General features: G+C 43.4%; 1 protein-coding gene across 1 annotated transcript; it reads left to right on the forward strand.

Moving 5' to 3' along the window:
• Window positions 1-835: 835 nt before the first annotated feature.
• On the forward strand, window positions 836-19168 carry LOC143422153 (uncharacterized). Its single transcript, XM_076892601.1, has 4 exons — window positions 836-946; window positions 9853-10078; window positions 11042-11190; window positions 18773-19168. Exons 2-4 carry the CDS (start codon window positions 9880-9882, stop codon window positions 18941-18943), a joined length of 519 nt encoding a protein of 172 aa, XP_076748716.1. The 5' UTR covers window positions 836-946; window positions 9853-9879; the 3' UTR covers window positions 18944-19168.
• Window positions 19169-19492: the final 324 nt, after the last annotated feature.

Consider the following 19492-nt stretch of genomic DNA (forward strand, 5'->3'; position numbering starts at 1 on the left):
GAGTTCTTCCGCGACCTTACTCTTTATCAGACTCTTTGTTCGTACAAGTAACTAGCTTCCGGATACACTTCACTGTTCGACCCAACGTGGGCTCCACGGCTTCTCCGGTCTACACCATTGCGCATACACGTGGCACTTGTAAACTGGACAACGTCAGCGAGTGTGACATATCCTGGAGCAGCGAGCCATTCTTTCATATTTAACAAAGGAGACGTGTATCCATCAGAAAATCTCTCTTTAAAAGTCCGTACAATCTTGTACCAGTTTCATCCTTCTCCCTCCGCGTGTTTATAACAAAAACGAATCGCTCGATCGAACCATGGGTTTTTTTCATTATTTCCAGGATCGTATTTCTTAAGAACGAGATTCGTTATTTCATCTTTTCGCTGATGCGTTAGAGTGATCCGACGAGAATCAACGGTGAAAGTTTGTAACGTGGGTGAACAGCCTGTATATACGCATTGAACTTGATCCTGCATCCCGAGTGGATATCAGCGGCTGCTGTCGTAGGTGCATCGGCTGCACCGGTGCATTGCGGCCGTCGGGGGTGGCTTTGACGGCGGCTGCCGAGGGGAGGCGGCAAAACGTGTTCGATCGACCCGCGAACGCGGAGCCCGTGCTCACACCTGCGACAGAGTTCACCTCAGTCAGTCGCTGTTCGCTCGTCGACCGCGTCCAGTCGCTCCGCGATTATATTCTCCTCTCTGATCTGCCTCGCGGAGACCAACCCCCGTGGCATCCGGCCTACAACGTCGCTCAGCTTCCATCGCGCGATCCTCACCCTCGTTTCCTCGTCTTAAGCCTCTCCCTTTCCCTTTTTTCCGTCTCGTCCAACCGGAGGTCCTCGTCGTTGAGTTCGTCGCCGTTTGGAGGGAACCGATCGTTCGAACACATGGACTGCGTGACACGAGGGACGATCGAGGCATCAGCGTGATGCACTTTCGAGGTAAGGAAACATTGCTTTCGCGAATTTTTATGGAGGAAATCACTGGTTCGATTTAAACGGAGAGACTTTCCGTTCGCGTTCCGGTGTTTTTCTTTCAAAAGTAAATCGCTCTTGGGAACTTTGAGCAACTTTTTCGGACGAAGTCCATTAACTTTCTCGCATTAATGAATACGGAGGAAACGGTTTCATTTGTTATATTTGCACGCGATAAAAGGAGACGATAGACCGTGGAAGAAATTTGTGTCTAAGTGATTTATTATTGGAGGAAGTTGGAGGGAATTTTTCAAACTCTTAAAGTCATATAAACAAAATGAAATCGATTAATATTTTTATATACTACTCGTTTAAAATAATAAATATATCACCACGATAAAATTTTAGTAATAAAAGTATTTAATGTTGTATCATAAGGTTTCATTAAAATTTGTATTAAAATAGCGATAAATAACATCGTTTCTGTTATGAAATTAAGAGTTGCAAAATTTAATTGAAATTCATATATTTTTGCAAAAGCGATTGAAAGTTTAAACAACTCTGATGCACACCAGTATCTTCTAGCGCAATTTTCAATTTGTCCCGTACACGCGCGAGCGATATTTCGTTGAAACCCGCGCCGACTCAAACCGTAGCCCAATTTGGGACATCTGCGATGAAAGTTACCGGAGAGTCGCTGCGGAGATGTTCGATGCAGGCTTTCTTGCCGTATGTTTTTGGGCACGCTACGAAATCTGATAGAGGATATAACGAGGAACGTGGACCAACAAAAAACGTTCACGTTGCATCCGTTTATATACCATCTTTATCGCGATACGCGAACAGAACGAAGAAACTCCTCTTCTGTTTCAATTCCTCCATCTTGCACAACACGCTTCTGAATTAATAAACTTTGTAAATGTTCCGGTAAACTTTTCAGCGTACGTCTCATTTTGAATTTTTCATTCTTGTTAAACTAAACATTTATAGGAAGCATGAATAATGTTTTGTTAACACATTGCAAGCGGGAGACAGTGATCACAGTCCGGAAAGAAACCAAAGAGACTGTAACCTCAATTACGTTATATTGCTGGCGGGCGACTGTGATCATGGTACGAAAAAGAATAAACGTTTAAAGCCGGTAATTGTATTCTCAGTTACGTGACAGACAGCAGAGAGTGTTTTATTTGCAAGGTTCAGTTTCTACGCATCGATGACATTTGTAAATTATCAAGTTAACCAGTACGCGAACTCGTTGATTGGAATTATCTGAATGGTTCGCGAATATTCGTGTATATCAATTGGATTTAAGTGCGATTATAATTCTGACAAGATTGCGATTCGTCGTTGAGCGTCGTTCGCGCCAGGTTAGCGCCGCTCAGTGATTGACCTTAATCACTAAATGGCAGCCGCGATTCAGTGATAAAGCCTTACGTACGGCGATACATTGTAAGCGCTTCTAAGACGTCCATTGTGAACGTTCTCAATGGCAACGTTTAACTGACGTTCAAGGCGAAATCTATAGAACAACACGTACGCCTTACGTTTCACTTTAGCCTATTTCAATTATTTACAAATAATTTAATTAGAACTTTTTAACTTCTCGCGAAACAAACAGTCGACAAATTTAAAACACACAAATTGACATTGATAAATGAACGTTTATTGGTTAGACGCGAGCTGAACTTTGTCCCTTGAAACGATCAATTAGTACAACACGTCGGTTGTTTAATTAACCATTAATGCCCAGGATTAATTAATATCCAAAATAGCTTGTACAAGTATTTTCCGCATCGTTCGACGTTCGATATCGAACAGGGCTCGCCTTGCTACTTGAAAAGTCGTTAATAATTAAATTCAAGCGCATTGTTAAATTAATAACTGCATCCCCGGGTGTCGCAAAAAGTCAGACAGAAACGTCCCCTTGCTGTCGTTCTGCACGCGGCCACGATTTCAATTAATTTCATAGAACAGAAGTGCAATTAACACTGGTTGAACATGAAACGATAATATAACGACTGTATCGCTGTTGACGTCAGGCTCTCAAAATTTCTCGAGTATCGACGCCAGGTATTTGGGTTAAGAATTTATTTCCCAAGTCGTGTAAGTACGCCTTGGTTCCTTTTTTATGCGCCTCGTTTCATTTTATTTGCTTTCACGCGATTTTTGAAGCTCGAAGTCTGGCGTATAAACAGTTTAAAACGGGACGATTTTTCTGCAACATTTGTATCGTTGGCTTTACTTCTCGAGGCCGAAACATGGTCGCTATTTCTGGCAACCTTGGAACTGATCGCACTGTCGCGAAACTAAATAAAGATCGACGTCTATTGCCACCATCTATTTTATTCGACGAGATTACAATGCTTCTTCGTGGTATAAGTACACTTTGCTCGATGGTTGCAAATAAAAAAGATCCCATTTCTATGGACTATTTGTTGTAATCGAGCGGAGAGTACAAAAATTGAGCTACAGCTCCAAAATATGTGTATCCACTTTTATTTAATGCAGACTTTTATCGCGAACGATAAGCAATTTATTTCTACAAAATTGTCGAAGAATATTAGAAAGAATTTACGTCATATAATAAACGTTTATTAAAACCGTTCTCCAAGCTACACTTTTGCACGGGGGCGTACATCCGCTGCACGTTATCGCGTGACAGGTATGATTTAGATGAGTATTATTTTATAGGTTTCAAATAGAAACGCGACATTTGGAAGAATTTTCTTTCAAAAATAATGCAGTATCTAAACGTAATTAAATTCCAGGAATCGTTTTCAACCCCCATTTGGTGGTCGCGAAGACGCTCGAGTAGAAAAATTTAAGTAATATTTATACGATGCAGGCTCTCTGTCCTCTCTTTCTCTAATGTTGCGTTGAACGGAACGCGAGTGAACCAGCTGCAGCAGTTCTCACGGTGAACCAAAAATTCCATTAGCAGGGCTCAGCTGTCGCGAGGAGATTGACGCGAGCTCATTACCCGAGTCAATGTAATCGCGTTCGAACTCGGCAGGGAAACAATGTCAACGGTGGACGCGTTTGCCTGGCGAATGTGTAACGCGTGAATAATAGACTACATGCCGGTAATCACGCAAGCGCTAGTTGCAGCTGACATGACGCGTACACCTCTCGACCGTAAGCACCGTGGAAAGTTCAAAGGCCGGCCAGTCGAGCTTGTTCCGTTTCCATTTTTCTCTTTTTAATCAACCGATGGATCGTGCTCTCGTGGACGTTTCGAACGCCGCGCCGCCGACAAATTGTACGCCCACGAGCGTACCGGATGCAACCGTGGCTTTTTCGAGAACAATTTCACCAAGGAGGAATCGTGAGGAAGTATTCCGAAGGGCAAATTGGAGTCGATATTTTTTAATAAACTTTGCTATACCTGTAGGACGTGAATTCAGTGTCACGGGTATACATATATACCCGATATTTCGCATTCAAGAACAAATCTACTTCAGCAAACTTTATTTCCCGTCAGCGGTTTTACAGAATACAAAAATAAACAGAAGAGCTCTACAGAAGGGTCGGTACTCCATTTTGGTCCCGTTGGCTTTGTTACGCGAACCCTTTGAATGACAGAGTGAAACTTGAACCAGCTACGTGGAGACATTATTCGCTGTACATTGGCTCTCGCTAAGTGGTATTGATTACTGTGAACATTAATTACCGAGGAAGCGGAGTTTTAACCGCGTTTAAAATCACCGATGTCAACAGGGAGAAAGAGAGGTGGATACGGAAGCAGCAGGGTAGCTCGATGGTCATTTCTCTTAGCCAATGTCGTCAAAGCCGAGTGTCGGTGCTTAGAGCTTCCCTTGTTTTGCCTTTGTCAAGTATAAGAACGTTAACTGGTATCTTGTTACGCGTAAGAGAGTTATATGTTCATTTAAAGCCTGTTTCGAATTGACTGGTTGCTCAAGATCGGTGAAACTTTCGTCGTTGTATGCATGCGCAGGGTCGTGAATACGTTCTTTGACAATTTCTGAATAATTGAAATGTCTGCAAATTTCTGGGTTAAATGTCAGACACTGTTTTTGAGAGAATTCGGATCCTTTGCACCATGTACTGCCACTGTTTGGCTAACACCCTCAAAGGTTGCTTGGATCGCTTGCATTTACATACGTGTTCTTAATCGTAATTACATGCAGATGCAGTCACTTTAATCAGTGATTTTCATAGCCGTTGTTTCTCGAGTAGAAATGCAGCGATCGAACTCTATATTCATCGAATTCTCGGGTCGAACAAAAGGAAAACCGCAAATTACGATGGGTGATCGAAAAGTGTATCCCGTCGCGAGAGTAAATTACCGTAGGCTCGTCTCTAATCAGAGGTAGCCATACGCATCGGTGTACCGCTGATAGCCGCAATTCCGTTCGCCATTCTGCAAATTCCAGAAACTCGATAATTCATCAGGAAACCGCCTTAACCCCTACACAATGCGCCCATAAATAACTGAACGTTATCAATATTGCATTGCCTTTCGAGGGTCCCCCTCTGCGATCTATTCGCCGATACGAAAATAAATTGAGATCCCTGATCGACCATCGTCAGCTGGGTAAATCGAGGTAGCAAGAGTCGGAAAGCAAAGGAACGTTTGAGGGAGATTAATCCTGTTACGGAATATTGGATCGTCCTGAAAATTTCCACGGCTTCGAGTCGTCCGCCTGAAAGGGACAAGGCTGTGCAGCGATCGAGAAAATTACTTTATTGCGCTTGAAACATTTTTACCAACGTGACATCGATGAATTTATATCTAATATAACAAATTTCCATTCTAGGGGACGAGAAACGATTAAACAGCGTTTTCGATGTCTTCTTGTTCTCGAAAACATTTTCCTTCGAGGAAGTAGTGTAAAGAATCGTGGGAGAGGTGGATTAATGGGTGATTGATTGAAGTAGACATGGGCGTACATCGCATGCGGATCTCCGCCACCCTTGAGGATTGCAAAGTGCACAATATGCTAGAGTTTTCCGTAGAACCAGCAAAATTACGTGGATGTGGAACATCACGATCTATTATACGTATATACGTGGCATCTTAACGGCGAATACCTGGCATATTGCTCTTCGAGAACTCTTAATTAGTCAGACGATTATACAAGTCTATTATAACTCGTCTCAACTATAAAGGAAGGGTAAAATATACTTCTGCTTAGGTTAGACTATGAGGAACGAGATAAAACGTTGGTACTTGTCACGTAGGTGGTTTACAGACCATTTACACGGAGATCCCGAGATTACATATCGTGCTTTAGCAAAAACCCGGTTCATGTAAATACGTTCTTACGTCATAGGTAACCTTACATCGCGGGGACTCGTGAAGGGCGTCGAAGCCCTTTCAACTTTCCACTTTATCACGACATGTTTCCAGCTTAACGAGAAACTTTCCACGAGGCGTGTCTTGTTCTTACCGCGGCACTCGATTGTTCTTTGCTTGTTCTTGAAATACGTGTGCGCTCGTACGTGTGCCCGTGCAAACGCAATATAACGCGTCGCGTCTAATATTTCTGCACCCTACCTCTCGCAACATTGGACAAGACCGCGTGTCGCGGGGCATAAGTCAAAGCGACACCAGTACCTTAGCTTAAGCGCGTACCTGTAACACGTTATACGTCAACCAGCGTTCAAGTGTGAAGTAATTCCATTTATCTTTTAGTCGCCTTAACCGTTTGAGTGCCACGGGCTTTTCGAGAAATCCAGTCGAAAAGTGCCATAGAGCGCGACGACGCTTCAACAATTTCTACGCCTCGTAAGTTCCAAACATCACGATGGCGCTGGTCTTTTACTTATCAGTGGAGAATCTTGCGTTATCGTTGCTGTGCCATTCTTATGAGAGTTCAGCCTGCAGTCTTATCAGAGTGCCTGGCAATATCAAGTGCTGAAGAAGAAAAACACGATCGCGTCGTTCTGGCACTTGTATTTTCAATAACACGAAGGAATGTTTCTTCTTGGTACTTCCGCGAGGCACGTTCGATCCATAAGTTGTTTCGAAACGCGTTGTTCCAGTCCGTCATCCTAATCGAAACGTATTTGATTTGTAAAAAAGTCACGAGAAATGCTTGACTTTAAAAATTGTGCAGAAATTTATATCTTGCGATACGTTCTGTCGCGAGCTCGATACGTATATCTAGCTTGTAGAAACGATATACGGTTGATCGCATACGAACGATTGCTTGTCTTCCCCAATAATTCACAGATTTCCCGGTGCAACCGTTGCGAATTAATATCGACATTTCCACGCGTCCTTGAAACCGTGGAACAATAGTCGATGGACGATACGTGATTATTTCAGCGTTCAAGGTTTCCATCCATTTTCGAATCCTCGACAAGCGCGCTCTGCCCGTGCAATTAAAATGGTAGAAATATATTTTTTTTATCTCTCTCGACGCGCGGCGCAAAATTCCGATAGAAAATACGATACTAATTAAAATTAACAGAAAAAAATGAGGAAACGAGAAAAATAAAAAGCAGTTGTCGAAGCAGTTGATTCTCGTTTTAATGAAAAACGAACATCAACGCGAGCGTAAACGTTAAAAAGTACTCTTGGCGTATGATACAGAGTATCGAGCGAACGAAATAACATTTTCAAGTGGTATTCGCTCGCGTGCCCATTTCAGTTTTTATCGTTTCGAATTTTCTCCCTGCCTCTGAAGAATGGACGGAGAAACAGCCGGAGCAAGGGAAGAAACGTGGAAGGGAAGCTTGGTAACGAGTTTGATTCTCTGAAAGAGGCCCGCTCGTGTCACCGCGATACAGAATTGCCGTTGCGCCATTTCCGCGCTCTCGTCGTTCCGGAAACGGTTTTACTCGTTAAGTAAAAAAAAAAAGAAAAAAGGAGAAAGGGGACCAGAGCAGATTTTTAAAAAGCCGGCACCGCTTGGGCTGCCACGACAAGACTCGTTCTGCGTCCCGACTACTCGTTTTCGAGATCTTTTCCTCCCTCTGCGAGCGACACGTGTTGAAAAGTGGCCGCTGACTTCGCAGAGTTAAACGCGAGTGCGATGAAAGTAAGAAAAACTTAATCGCAAGGATCATTTCCGGGGGTGGTTTCGAACAAGTGGAGATATAATGGCGCACCGTTCCAAGTGAGAATTTTTTAATATTCTCATAACGGAATCGTTAGTAGTTACTTTATGATGCATTTTTAATTTCATCGAAAATTAGAAGTTTCCATCAAGACGTAAATACTTTCACAAAAGTTTCATCGTGGGGGTGATTAACTACCCTTTGGTTTCCACTTGGATAAACTCGTGAAGGTGAAAGGTGTACCAATCAGACCAGCTAACTAATCTAAATAATTTTCAACTAATATTAGTTTACGTGCTTCCTAGGAGTTGTAATATTCCAATCTCCAGTTAAGATTTAAGTTCCCGCCCCCTGCTGCGGTTTAAGAACCGCCGGGAAATTGAAATTGATTTAGGACCATCCTTTCAACAAAGTAGAAGAATTTCTTCAGGATTCAGAACACCAATTTCGATCGATACCACGGACGAAAGGTATCGCGTTAACTCGCTCAAATTCCCAAACAAAAGCAGACCCTTGAGATAATTAAAAATAATAGAAGAGCTCGTTTAAAACCGTCGCGAGAGCTCCTCAAAAGAGCCATAGTTCTCAAGCAGCGAGTATACTTCTGTCGTGTGCGATGACAATCGATTACAACCCGTTGAATAAGAAAAGGCTAACGTCGTTTATTTAACCCCTATCGTAATGGGGCCATCTCGTTCTAAAAATAATGGAAACGGACTAATATTGGACGTTCACCTAGAACTCCTCGAGTATTCCATTTAAATCGGTAGTTGGTTCTATCCAGTGATGGATCGCATCGATCGACCATTACCCACTGAATTATTTAGAGTGTACACACGGTTACTATGCGTCGCGTATGGAACAGGACGTGGCATTGTAAAAAAACAAATACCGAATCGCAACGTGGTGGAACGTCGAGAACTTCGTGGTGTATCGACGGAACGGTTGAAATGGAATGCCGTTGCCGATGCTCCTCTTCCAGGGGGCTTACGATCGTGGAACGGTGAAAAGTTTCCGTCCAAGGGTGGGCTTCCGTTAGGTAACGAAGTTGCCGTGGATGTATGTAGACAGCATTCTGAATCGTGCGAGATAACAGACACGTCTGAGACGAAACGTGTGCTCAAAAACTAGGGGTTTCGAAAAACCACAGAACGATTCAAGCTTTTCGATCATTTTTCGAATCGTTTGTTCACGTTTCAAGGAATTTTGTAATCTTCGTACGCTTCTTTTTTTACTCGACTAATATTCGCAGAACGTTTTCTCAGACTTGTTAATATGTATCGATTGAAAGCAGAGCTTCCGGAGGAACAGAAAGTGAGGTATCCTTCGTTGGAAACAGATTACCTGTTGTAAATTCGTTACACGCGCGAGGATAATCTATTCCGATGAATAGAAAAAGGGAGGGTTAAACGTGAATTACCAAATCAATAAGTGTAACGCAGAAATGTTCCTGTCGTCCTGCATTCCTTAACGACCCAGAAAACTATAAAAACGGAAGTTGATGATGATCAAACGAAAAGCGTTAGCTAAATTAAAATGTTACGTGACGCGATTAGGGGATGAGATATTGCGTAAGCCTAGATCTGCACAGAATACGTATAAAATTAAAACGAGCGAATGAAATTGATTTAAAAATGATTAAATTTTCCACGAGGTACCAGTCCCTCCTCAAACGATACCATCAGAGTAAACTCGCTAGCAAAGGGTTAGAAAGGGACGTTGTTGGTAATCGAGCGCAAAAAACAAGCTAACTCGAATCTCAACGACGACTCGAGTCATTTGCAGCCAACGAGGCGGCCGGTTAAGGTCACGAGCCGCAATCATCTCGCGTTAGGACCAATCAGTAGAGTCCCACGCGAAATTGATACAACCACATAAATACACGTTCGTCCTGATTTCTATTGCAGATAACATGCTCCTGGCTGCTGCAGCGCATGCACGCCGATCGTCGGAATAGCCGATCTGTCTCGATTCACCGCGGTCGACAACAACCGCGAGACGTTCACCACCCATCGACCATCTGCGATCAACGATCGAGGATCATGATGAGAACTTCGAACCGCCACTCGAGGATACTCGCGTCGACGCTCAGTCTGCTTGTTGTTCTTCTACTCTTCCTTCCCTCGAGGACTGGTGAGTTGATACTACTCGAAGGCTTGGAAAACCGATACAATACGAGCGCACGTTATCGCTCGTGAATGTCTGAACGATTCCTTTCGGCTGATAATAGTGTAGTGAGCTAGTTATACGGTGGTGTAACCGGGCAACGGGTGATTCCTCGCGTAAAACTGAATCGAAAGCGCGAAATAAAGTTTCTACACGCGAGGCTTTGCTTTGAAAGAAGCGCAACAAATTTTTATGTTCCTCTGAGTGGAGTAGTTGAATCGCGGTTTCATTTGAACGGCGAAAGGAGCGTTTGAGTTCTCTACACTCGAAAATTTCGTAGAAAAAGCTTTTTTCGAAGAAGTACGGGAATATTTGAACCTTACTCGGCGTTCGGAAAATTCGTTCAGATACTATAGAATGAAATTTAATTAATCGTGCGGCGGGTATCGTAGCGATTAAACCTGGTCCCAATCTGAATGATGAAGTACGTGGAGACAGGGATTTAATAATTCTCGCGTCAATTGCTGAATCGTGTTCGCAAGTCGGGACGCGATTGAACGGTGGAAGCCATTTATACGTGTGTTAATTAATCTGACGTCGTTGGCTTTGAACGAAAATAAACTTGAGCCTTCCTCTTAATTTTTTCCTCTCTCTCGAACTGGATCACATTTATAATTCGGTCACGAGCATTTATAGATCATTAAATATTCTAGATGTCGCGCTCTAAGCTATAAAATAATACGTTGAAAGCACAAAGACTCCGATATCTTGCAGTTTAATTTCCAATTTTGTGGGAAAACTTTCTTCTAACGAAACGCGTTACGGTTCTTTAATTGCATCGACGATCGCTCCGTCAAAAGAACGCGGTACCGTTGCAACTGCAATGCGGATGCGTCGGACGGAAGTTGTCGCGTGCGGTGGCTTCCGCGATTACAGCGGGAACGCAACGCGCGTGCCATCGCCGGTGTTCACGTTGGGGATCGTTTTCAGCTGCCTTGGAGGAGAATTGCACAGACTTCCAAGGTGCCATCGTTCGACACGGGCTGCTCTATGTGCCGGGACCTGCGGTTTGCAGCCTTTGCGTCTGCTATCATTCGGAACCAATGTGGTGCCAAGCCATCTTCTGCACCCCACCCTACGTAAGTACATGTGTAGCCGTTTAAAGACAAAACCTTAATAGAAGCGTGGGAAAGTCACCTTTGCGAGCTGTAATTGCGTTCGCGTGCACGCTGCAGTCGTAGTACGATACAACGTAGGGTTGTACTACTGAAATCAGATACAAACAATTTGGAGTATTCTAAGTTTTTCGTTTTAATGCACAGTCTACGATTTTGTGTCATTCATTATTTTATTTGTGGAACACAAATGACTGTGAGTGTTAGTTATGTATTATTATGTTAGAAAATGTAATTACCTTCGTGGCGTGTAGCGGTTTTCCGTGATCAAACGCGAGCTGCCCACGTCTGACCTAACATTAGTTCTACCACTTCTCGAGAACTTTTCCATTATTCGTCGTACACTTTATCAAAGCGAGAAGTCTGATCATCGCAGAAAAATTAATCGCGCTCGTGTACATTTGCGAATACGACGAATGTGAGTAAGATATTTCATTGCAAAAAGAGACAATACATCCTCCCGGTTGGGTGCTACAGAATATTCGTGGCAGATGAAAATGTTTTTATGTCCGTCACCTAGATTAAAAGTTACGTTCCAATTATTCATTTGCACGCGCGAAAGTATCTTCGTTCGTGCAGGAAACTACCTGAGAGAATATTTTATAATAATTGGAGTGTCGAAGCTATTAAGAGGATCAGTCATACATATGTATGTATGTATGCCTTTTGCTGGAACTAGGTTAACCATTTATTATTCGCTCTTACCTTCTTTAAATTCCGAACTTTACAATTTTTCTCTTTTTCTTTACACAGAACCTTTCGCGCTTCGACTTAAATTATTCGACTAAAATGTGACATACAAACCTTAAATACGAATGGCATTTTTTTATGATCACAAAATCGATTGCGTTTTAATATCTGTTAGATAAATTGAAGTTAATTGTAATGTCTTGCATGTAAGAGTAAATCTAGAGACGAGAAAAATTCACAAAGTGACTGCTCGATTTTTCCGTGGTTTTCCAAATGCGAGAAAACGCGAGGAAAGCTGGGAAACTCGAGAGAAGCTCCTTGAAGGGTGCTGTGGCAAAGACGGTTGAATCTGGTGAAGGATACTTCGCATAAGATGTTTTTTCTGCTGCTATTTACTTTTTTATTTATTTATGCATATAAAAATTAATGACAGGAACACGTACCGCGTCGACTAAGAATTTTTAACTTTCAACTTATGGATTCGACACCCTTTCGACATCTCTGCTTCTTTGATTATTTCAAGGTTTGGTTAATTGTACAAGTTCTTAAAGAACCAAAAAAGAAGTAACTCTCTTTGACGAAAATTTATAGCTCATATAAATCGATAAACCGAGTCCTTCTATCTGCGATTTCGTGCATATTCGTCCCCAGTTCCAGCTCGGAACAATAAATACAGTCGGTGGGGAAACGCGCAAAAAGGCGTCGTATTCGTAGCGTGACGAAATCGATTAAGCGACACGGATGCGACCGGTGTAAACGATTTTAACGAGCCCGTTTTTACGTGCAAAGTTTCGGCTTTTAAGCCGAATTCACACTCGTGACACGTTTGGACAGTGATTTCTACGGTTCGTTAAACGAAGCTGTCGTCTGGAAAATACGGTGACCCAATAATCTCACCCGTCTTAATTACTTCGTACATTTTTAAGGTTGCTAAAAAAAATTGCACTACTTTGAGTAGATTCTTTGGGTTTGCTTTTGAGTGTGCGCTACAACGTTTAAGAACTAAATTCTTTGTAACCTGTAACCAATATCAACCACGTTAGATTATAACTTGGTTGTGCAAATTGCACTGTATAGCGAGCGATATAAGCAACCTGTTCCAATTACGTGACGTACCCTGTATAGCAAGGGTTTTCAACCTTTTGTCCACGGGTGCAAAGTGTTGAAATAATGAAATCGGTGTCTTTGTTGTACTTGCGGTTATCCCTCGTACATTGCTGCATTGAACGTCGAACGCGCGGATCGGGCTTTAGGGAACCATCGTCGGGTTAACGGGTCAATTACTCGTCGGTGAAATTAAAAGAGGAAACGAAGAGTAAGAAGCTTTTCTGTCTTTCTTTTCAACGTTCTGCACTTCTGGATCCCACGACTCGTGAAATTGCCAGATAATTTAATTAAGTGGCGATTAAGAGTTCCTTTCACTATCATCGTTTCGGTCGACAGACCATTTCGTGCTATAGTTGCCTTGCGGAGGACGCACTTAAGGAAGTTTCGCTCAAGCTCTAATACACACCTTGGAAGGGTGATTGGTTGATCTAATCGTGGATGTAGGTCTCTGGTCTGAAAGAAGACAGCTTTTATTGAAAAAATAGATCGACAGATGCTTTCGAAAGAACTGCCAAACTTAATGCCAGCAATATTCAGATAGAAAAGCTGGGAACGCATTCATTCGAAGTTTTATAAAAAAAAAAAAGGTGAATTTAGTTCCAATTAATTATTCACAGGTTGTAATTTATTGAAGTCCCATCGGAACAATTGTCCGCGTTTCCACACGCGTACAGTCAGGGTCCTATCATAGCGCAAACTGAATCAAAACTGACGGAAGGTTGGTCATCCGACCTTATTCAATGGCGGCCAATTATGCGCCAGCATACTTCCTCCTCTTCCTGCACAGTTCCCTCAATGGAGGTAGAGCAACGCGTTCAAAAGGCAGAAGTTCGTAATTAGCGAAGCGCGATCCCGGGCTAATGGTTATTTTTCCATCGGGAAAGGTCAGCCCCTGCGATGCAAGATTTATGCACCCGTTCCGCGAGTTATCTCCTATGGACGTCCGTGATGCGACAAAGAACGAACGAACGGACAGAGTAATGAATATTAGCTACGAAACCTGGTGCCCCGATGCAGGCCATCGTCTGTTTTCCCTACCTTCGAAGCCTTTTCGCGCGAGATGCTTTTCATTAATCGCCAGGAAGACGATACGCGTTTTACATATCGTTTGCTATTGGCAGGGCACCTTATCAACCGTGGGGTCTTCGAATTACCGCGACTCGAGCTTTTCATCATGGTGATTTGCAAACGGGCTCCTCGGATCTCGCGCGGATCCCAAGTTTTCTAATTTCCCGAATGTCACAACCGGAATATCCGCTTCTTCCGCACGGTGATTTTTTTTTCTAAAGCACGCGACGCTCTTTCGAGGCGTTCTGCCGACCCTCGACGCATTTTAAGGGTAAGATTATTAAGCACTTCTTTCAATCCCTGCCGGGTGCAAGGCATTCAGATACAAGAGTTAAAAGCTAAAGCGGGGAACGAAGTTTAAAAGTTGGAAAGTTCGCGAAGCTTCGATGAAAGTTGGCAATTCTTTACCGTGGATTGATTATCATTGATAATAATTCCCCAGAAGAGGGGAAGGAACTCGTTTCTTGTACGAGTTTTCGTAGCGCCAGAATGTAACTGGGACGCTAATTACCGTATTAAATCGAGCAAAACACCAGTCGTTGTTTGCGATCGTATTAATTAAAAGCATCGCTTGAGGACACTCGACAAATTCACGGAGCGAGAAGGATTCTAACTGAGAAGCGAAAATTACTGGGTTCGACAACAGAGAGAAGCCATCGGTCGCGCAGACTTTTTCTCCTCGGGGACCAATTAATGGCGCTGTCGCGACGAACAGCCGGGAAGGCGATGGCGTTGCTCGCGACATTTCCGTAAATAGAAAACTAACTTATTTACGAATTCCCGTAACCCGATTGCCGCTGGTAATACTATTACTAATTAATGTGACATCGCCAAGCGTCTAATGAGATTTTTCTCCTCGTGGGACCGTGTTCTCGAGACCTGTGCATATTCCGAGAGGACACGTAAGACGTGTAAACGGGCAAACTTTCATTTTGGCTCGCAGAATCAGTTTTCCTTTCTAAATTTCTACGCAAAGCATTGCTGGACGTTTTCACAACAACACAATTAACGAAATAATTAATGTTCAACTTGTTTTCTTCAACACGATGGGTCCTTCACTGTTTCTTATGCACTTCGATTTTGTTATTTTCCAAATGTAAAGTCAAGATGTTGTTTTAATTAAAACCTGTTCCAATTAAGAGATTAATTTTCTCCTCTCCTGTGGAAGCTGGGAAATTGTAAATTTAGAAAGGTTAACGAGTCTCGTTAAAATACAGTAACTTCTCGGTGGAGATGTTGGACTCGGTTTGATATCGGATGCGGCGATGGTAGCCGATGAATTGATTCTTTGTGCGAAAATAAATTGGGAACGGAGAACGAAGCTTTGTTTGAGGGAGTATCGATTCGAATCTACGGGCTCGAAGCGTGTCTGTTCTTGACTAGGCTTGTTAATTGGTATTGTTGCACGGTACAGAATTTTAGTGTATCAGAGGTACGCATCAGCGGCGGAGTTCTAAGTAAATGTTACGAATATTTGACCGCGGTTCGGTCTGTTTATCCGACCCTTCATCGTTATTATTTCTAAAGTAAACATCGAGAAATTTGCACAACTGAAATCAACCGTTGAAATTGAAACCGTCAACGAACGCACTGGAAAACTGTCCACTTCCGTACAAAAATTAATTTCTCACGAAACGGGAAGCAAATCTGTGAACAATGGACTTCGTTCTACGTTCTCACTCTATTTCTATGGGAACAATTGACCTATTCAAAGCCAGGAACTATCATACCCAATATTTCACTGAAAAAGTTGGCCGATATCGAACCCAGGAAAGATCGCGGAATCGTTTTAAATGATATCGAGTGCGAAGGCACGGGGATGGGATCTTCGCTGCTTCCAACCGGGGCCTAATCTCATTTCCAATGAAACAATCGGTCATTCTCGCTTCTGTTAGGATCACCCTAGGATCTCCGTGACTCCGCGGCGTTTTGTTAAATGATTACCGGCAAAGCGTCGACGCCGCGGCGCAAATTCAATTTTAAGCCGCAATTCCCTTTGTTTACGTGACGAACGCGCAAAATCAATATCGCGTGTGCACGCGCGCGACTTTTTTTTTGTTAATACCGTACTGCAAATATACCAGTTTGTCCGTTCGCCTCGTGTTGGTTTTCCGTCTAAATACAGCGGCCGGAAGAATTCATTGCACACGAGGTATGTCTAATTCCCCTTCAGCAATACCATTACTCATGTAATATCAATCGAAGTTATCGTTATGCAAATACTGTAAAAAATAAATGACAAGGAGCAGTTGAAAGGGGTGGTCGAGCAACGCGATGTTGCATATCCTGCAGCTTCAACAATAATCATTAGCTCCCGCTTAAACGTTTCGAATAACGTGGTACGTACTCTGTTCTCGTTTTCCCGGCATTCAGGCCAGCTGGTCGCATGCGACCGGTCTCATGCTAATCACGGTCGATTACAATATCCTTCTCCCGTTTACGAGAGACGACCTGGGCCTTGGCTGTTGCGTGCTTCTCGACGCAAGACCCGCTGATAGCCGCACGACAGCGCAACCCCCGTTGATTTCGCTGAACCGTTGTTCCATCGTTCGTGCGAATTTCCCAACGAAAATAGAACACACGAAACGTGGTGTTTCGTCGTGAATTGCGAAGGATTCCAGACACCTGGCGAGGTTACAGCGAGATGACCCAAGGGAAGTATGCGTCTCTTTGACGATTGAGAAAAAGCGAACTACTCAGCTTTTCGCTGGGAACTACGTTCCCATTTGACAAGATTCAGTGAATGCAACGGTCTTCCCGTGGGAAGAAGCGTTTCAAGTGCGTCGTATATTAAGCTTTATCGTTTTCAGTAAACCGTAAACGTGACAGACTTTATCTCTCGTTTTATCTCTGACTCAGTTCTCCTTGTACAGTTACAACTTTGATCTCATTTCAGCTGATCAAAACGTGACCCTCTATACCTAATTCACTGCTAATCACAGTTTCGAACAACAAACTACTCGGACTGCATTAAGTTTACACGAACTAGTCACATATCTCAAAGGCCATCCTGCACGTTAGTATATAATTTTGCATCCAACGTTGAAATCGTAACTTTAAACCACAAAATTCACGAGATCCAATTAACCTTCGAGCTCCACTGCGCATTGCAGCGTGCGGTTGTTCTCGAGGTGTACAACACGGTTACGCGTGCGTGTGCCAACCTTGAAAAAAGCGATAGCGGAAATAAAGCAAAAAGAAATGAGAGAAGGTACAAAAAGAGGCAGGTATATAACACCTATAACTCGTACACCGCCGATCCACTTCCATGTTTGCGCGTGAAAACCGCTTCCACCCCTGCGCTCCTTTGTCCGCGTCCAGTTTCCACGCTTTGTCGCGTTCCACGTTGGCAACGATAATCGTAGTTCGTGGTGCAGAATTGGTTCGCGAGTAATTACGCTCAGTTGGTCGCTATGAAACGCACTGTGAGATACGCGAGGCCACTGCAGGCGAATCGCGCGAACTGCGGAAAAATGAAAACTGCCAGTCCCCTTCCAAGCTGACCGCGTGGTGAACGCCGCGTCGCTGGAATTCGAAGATCGGTTTCGTGGTCCTCTTTTTTTTCTTATACGTATGTACGCTCTCTTATTTCCCCTCTGAACAATCGTCTGGTATCCAGGGACGCCCGAATGCGGCGCTAAGGGTAGCAGGCTTCGAGCCAAGTATCGTACGGGGTAGAAAAAGGTAATGGGAGTGTGGCCTCTCGAGGGTGAATCCAGGGATTTGAATCAATTGAGAGATTTGTTAGGAGAAATTGGTCACTGGAGAAGAGTTCGTGAAACAGATGCATGAATACTTTCAGAGGAAATTATTGTTGTACTCCTTCTTCGCTTTGGTCGAATTGTCCCGGATAATCCTTCTAGTCAAAGGCATGTACAAAGCTATTGTCGATAGCATAATACTACCAACTGTCCACTTACCGAAAATACGTTCTGTATAGTCACTCGCGAACGCTTCAAACTCTATCCGTCTAGCCTCGAAAGCGATCCATTCAGAAACATGCAACTCTTCACTGAAGAATCCGCCGTCAGTTGTCCCCAACATCTCGTTCATTCATTCGATCCTATCCTCATCCCCTCGGTGCATGCACAACATTTTTCCCTGGCCTCTCCATTCTATTTCCAATCGTGGCCTGGATTCTCAAGCAATTGGATGGCGATTGGAAAGTACAGTACGCAGAAATAGACATGGGGGTAATAATGAAGGAAAACAGGATATTGCGAATAAAGGTGTTTACCCTAAGACCGAGTATTTAATTATTTCATTCGAATTTCAGTTGCGAATAAAATTGATATTCTCTGCTATTAATTTTCCCAAATTTTTTCAGTCTAAACATGTATAATATAAATTCCAGCTATAAATTTTCACCCCCAAATGCGTGGCGCGGCCATTAAGTTGCAAATGTCTCTATTTGTCGCTACTATATCTTATCGCATGGCTATTACTATTTCTTTGTATCAACAAAGCCGAAAAACGCAGGAATTATGATCCCATTTGTATCCTTCGACCATCTAGAAGCGAAGCTTTCATCGCGCGTATCCACGCGTATCTCTATTTTCCACTTTGCGGCTCCAAACTTCCTCTCACAAACTTTCGCTACCACTCATCGTTAGCCGAGCCACGGTTCGAATCGTTTCAATCCTGTTCGCTGGTCCGTAATCGATCGATTCTTCGTTCGCAGAGATGCAAGACGTTCCGCGTTGGCGAACGGTGCTGCGAGTTCGAGTGCTTGGACAACACGAACGAGAACTGGACCGGACCTGATCTGATAATCACCGCTGGTTCCACCAGGATCCAGGACCAAGGTGTATTCTGGCTGTTGGGCTTGACAGCGCTACTGACAGCGCTGTAGTTATCTGACAGCGAATCCAGGGAACGTCGTCGACGTGGTCCAACCGGTTGGCGACCTCGGCGACGAAGACGGGCCACCAGGGATAGGGGAAGGTACGATCGTAGCCTACCGCTTCGTTAATGGAACGAGGATCGTTATGTGCACTTTTCCCACATTTCTTTCGGCTTCTCGTCACGTCCATTGTGCGTCGGTACCAATTTATTAATCGGTCGGACGGCCTTCCGGACTCGGTTAGATTTGGTTCAACTGCTTCTGCGCAATAATTTTACTGCGGTTTTTATGCAGGAGTGCGGGTCAGTTGTGGGACGAGGCGAAAGAGTATGAGACCATATCGAAATAAGAAAACGGCGATATTATTTACTATATATGAAGATGTGCATCTGCATAAAATCCGCAACTTTGTGATAGCGAGTGGAAAGCGGTGATGGTAAATCGATGGCGCGCGGGGAAACATAACTTGTTATTACTTTCTCCTATGTTACAGTAGAATACTATTTCTTTTTTTTTTTTTTAAGATGTCGTTTAATGATACACACTCGCATTTGCTGA

Source organism: Xylocopa sonorina, chromosome 3 (assembly GCF_050948175.1).
Source record: "Xylocopa sonorina isolate GNS202 chromosome 3, iyXylSono1_principal, whole genome shotgun sequence".
NCBI classification, from domain to species: domain Eukaryota; kingdom Metazoa; phylum Arthropoda; class Insecta; order Hymenoptera; family Apidae; genus Xylocopa; species Xylocopa sonorina.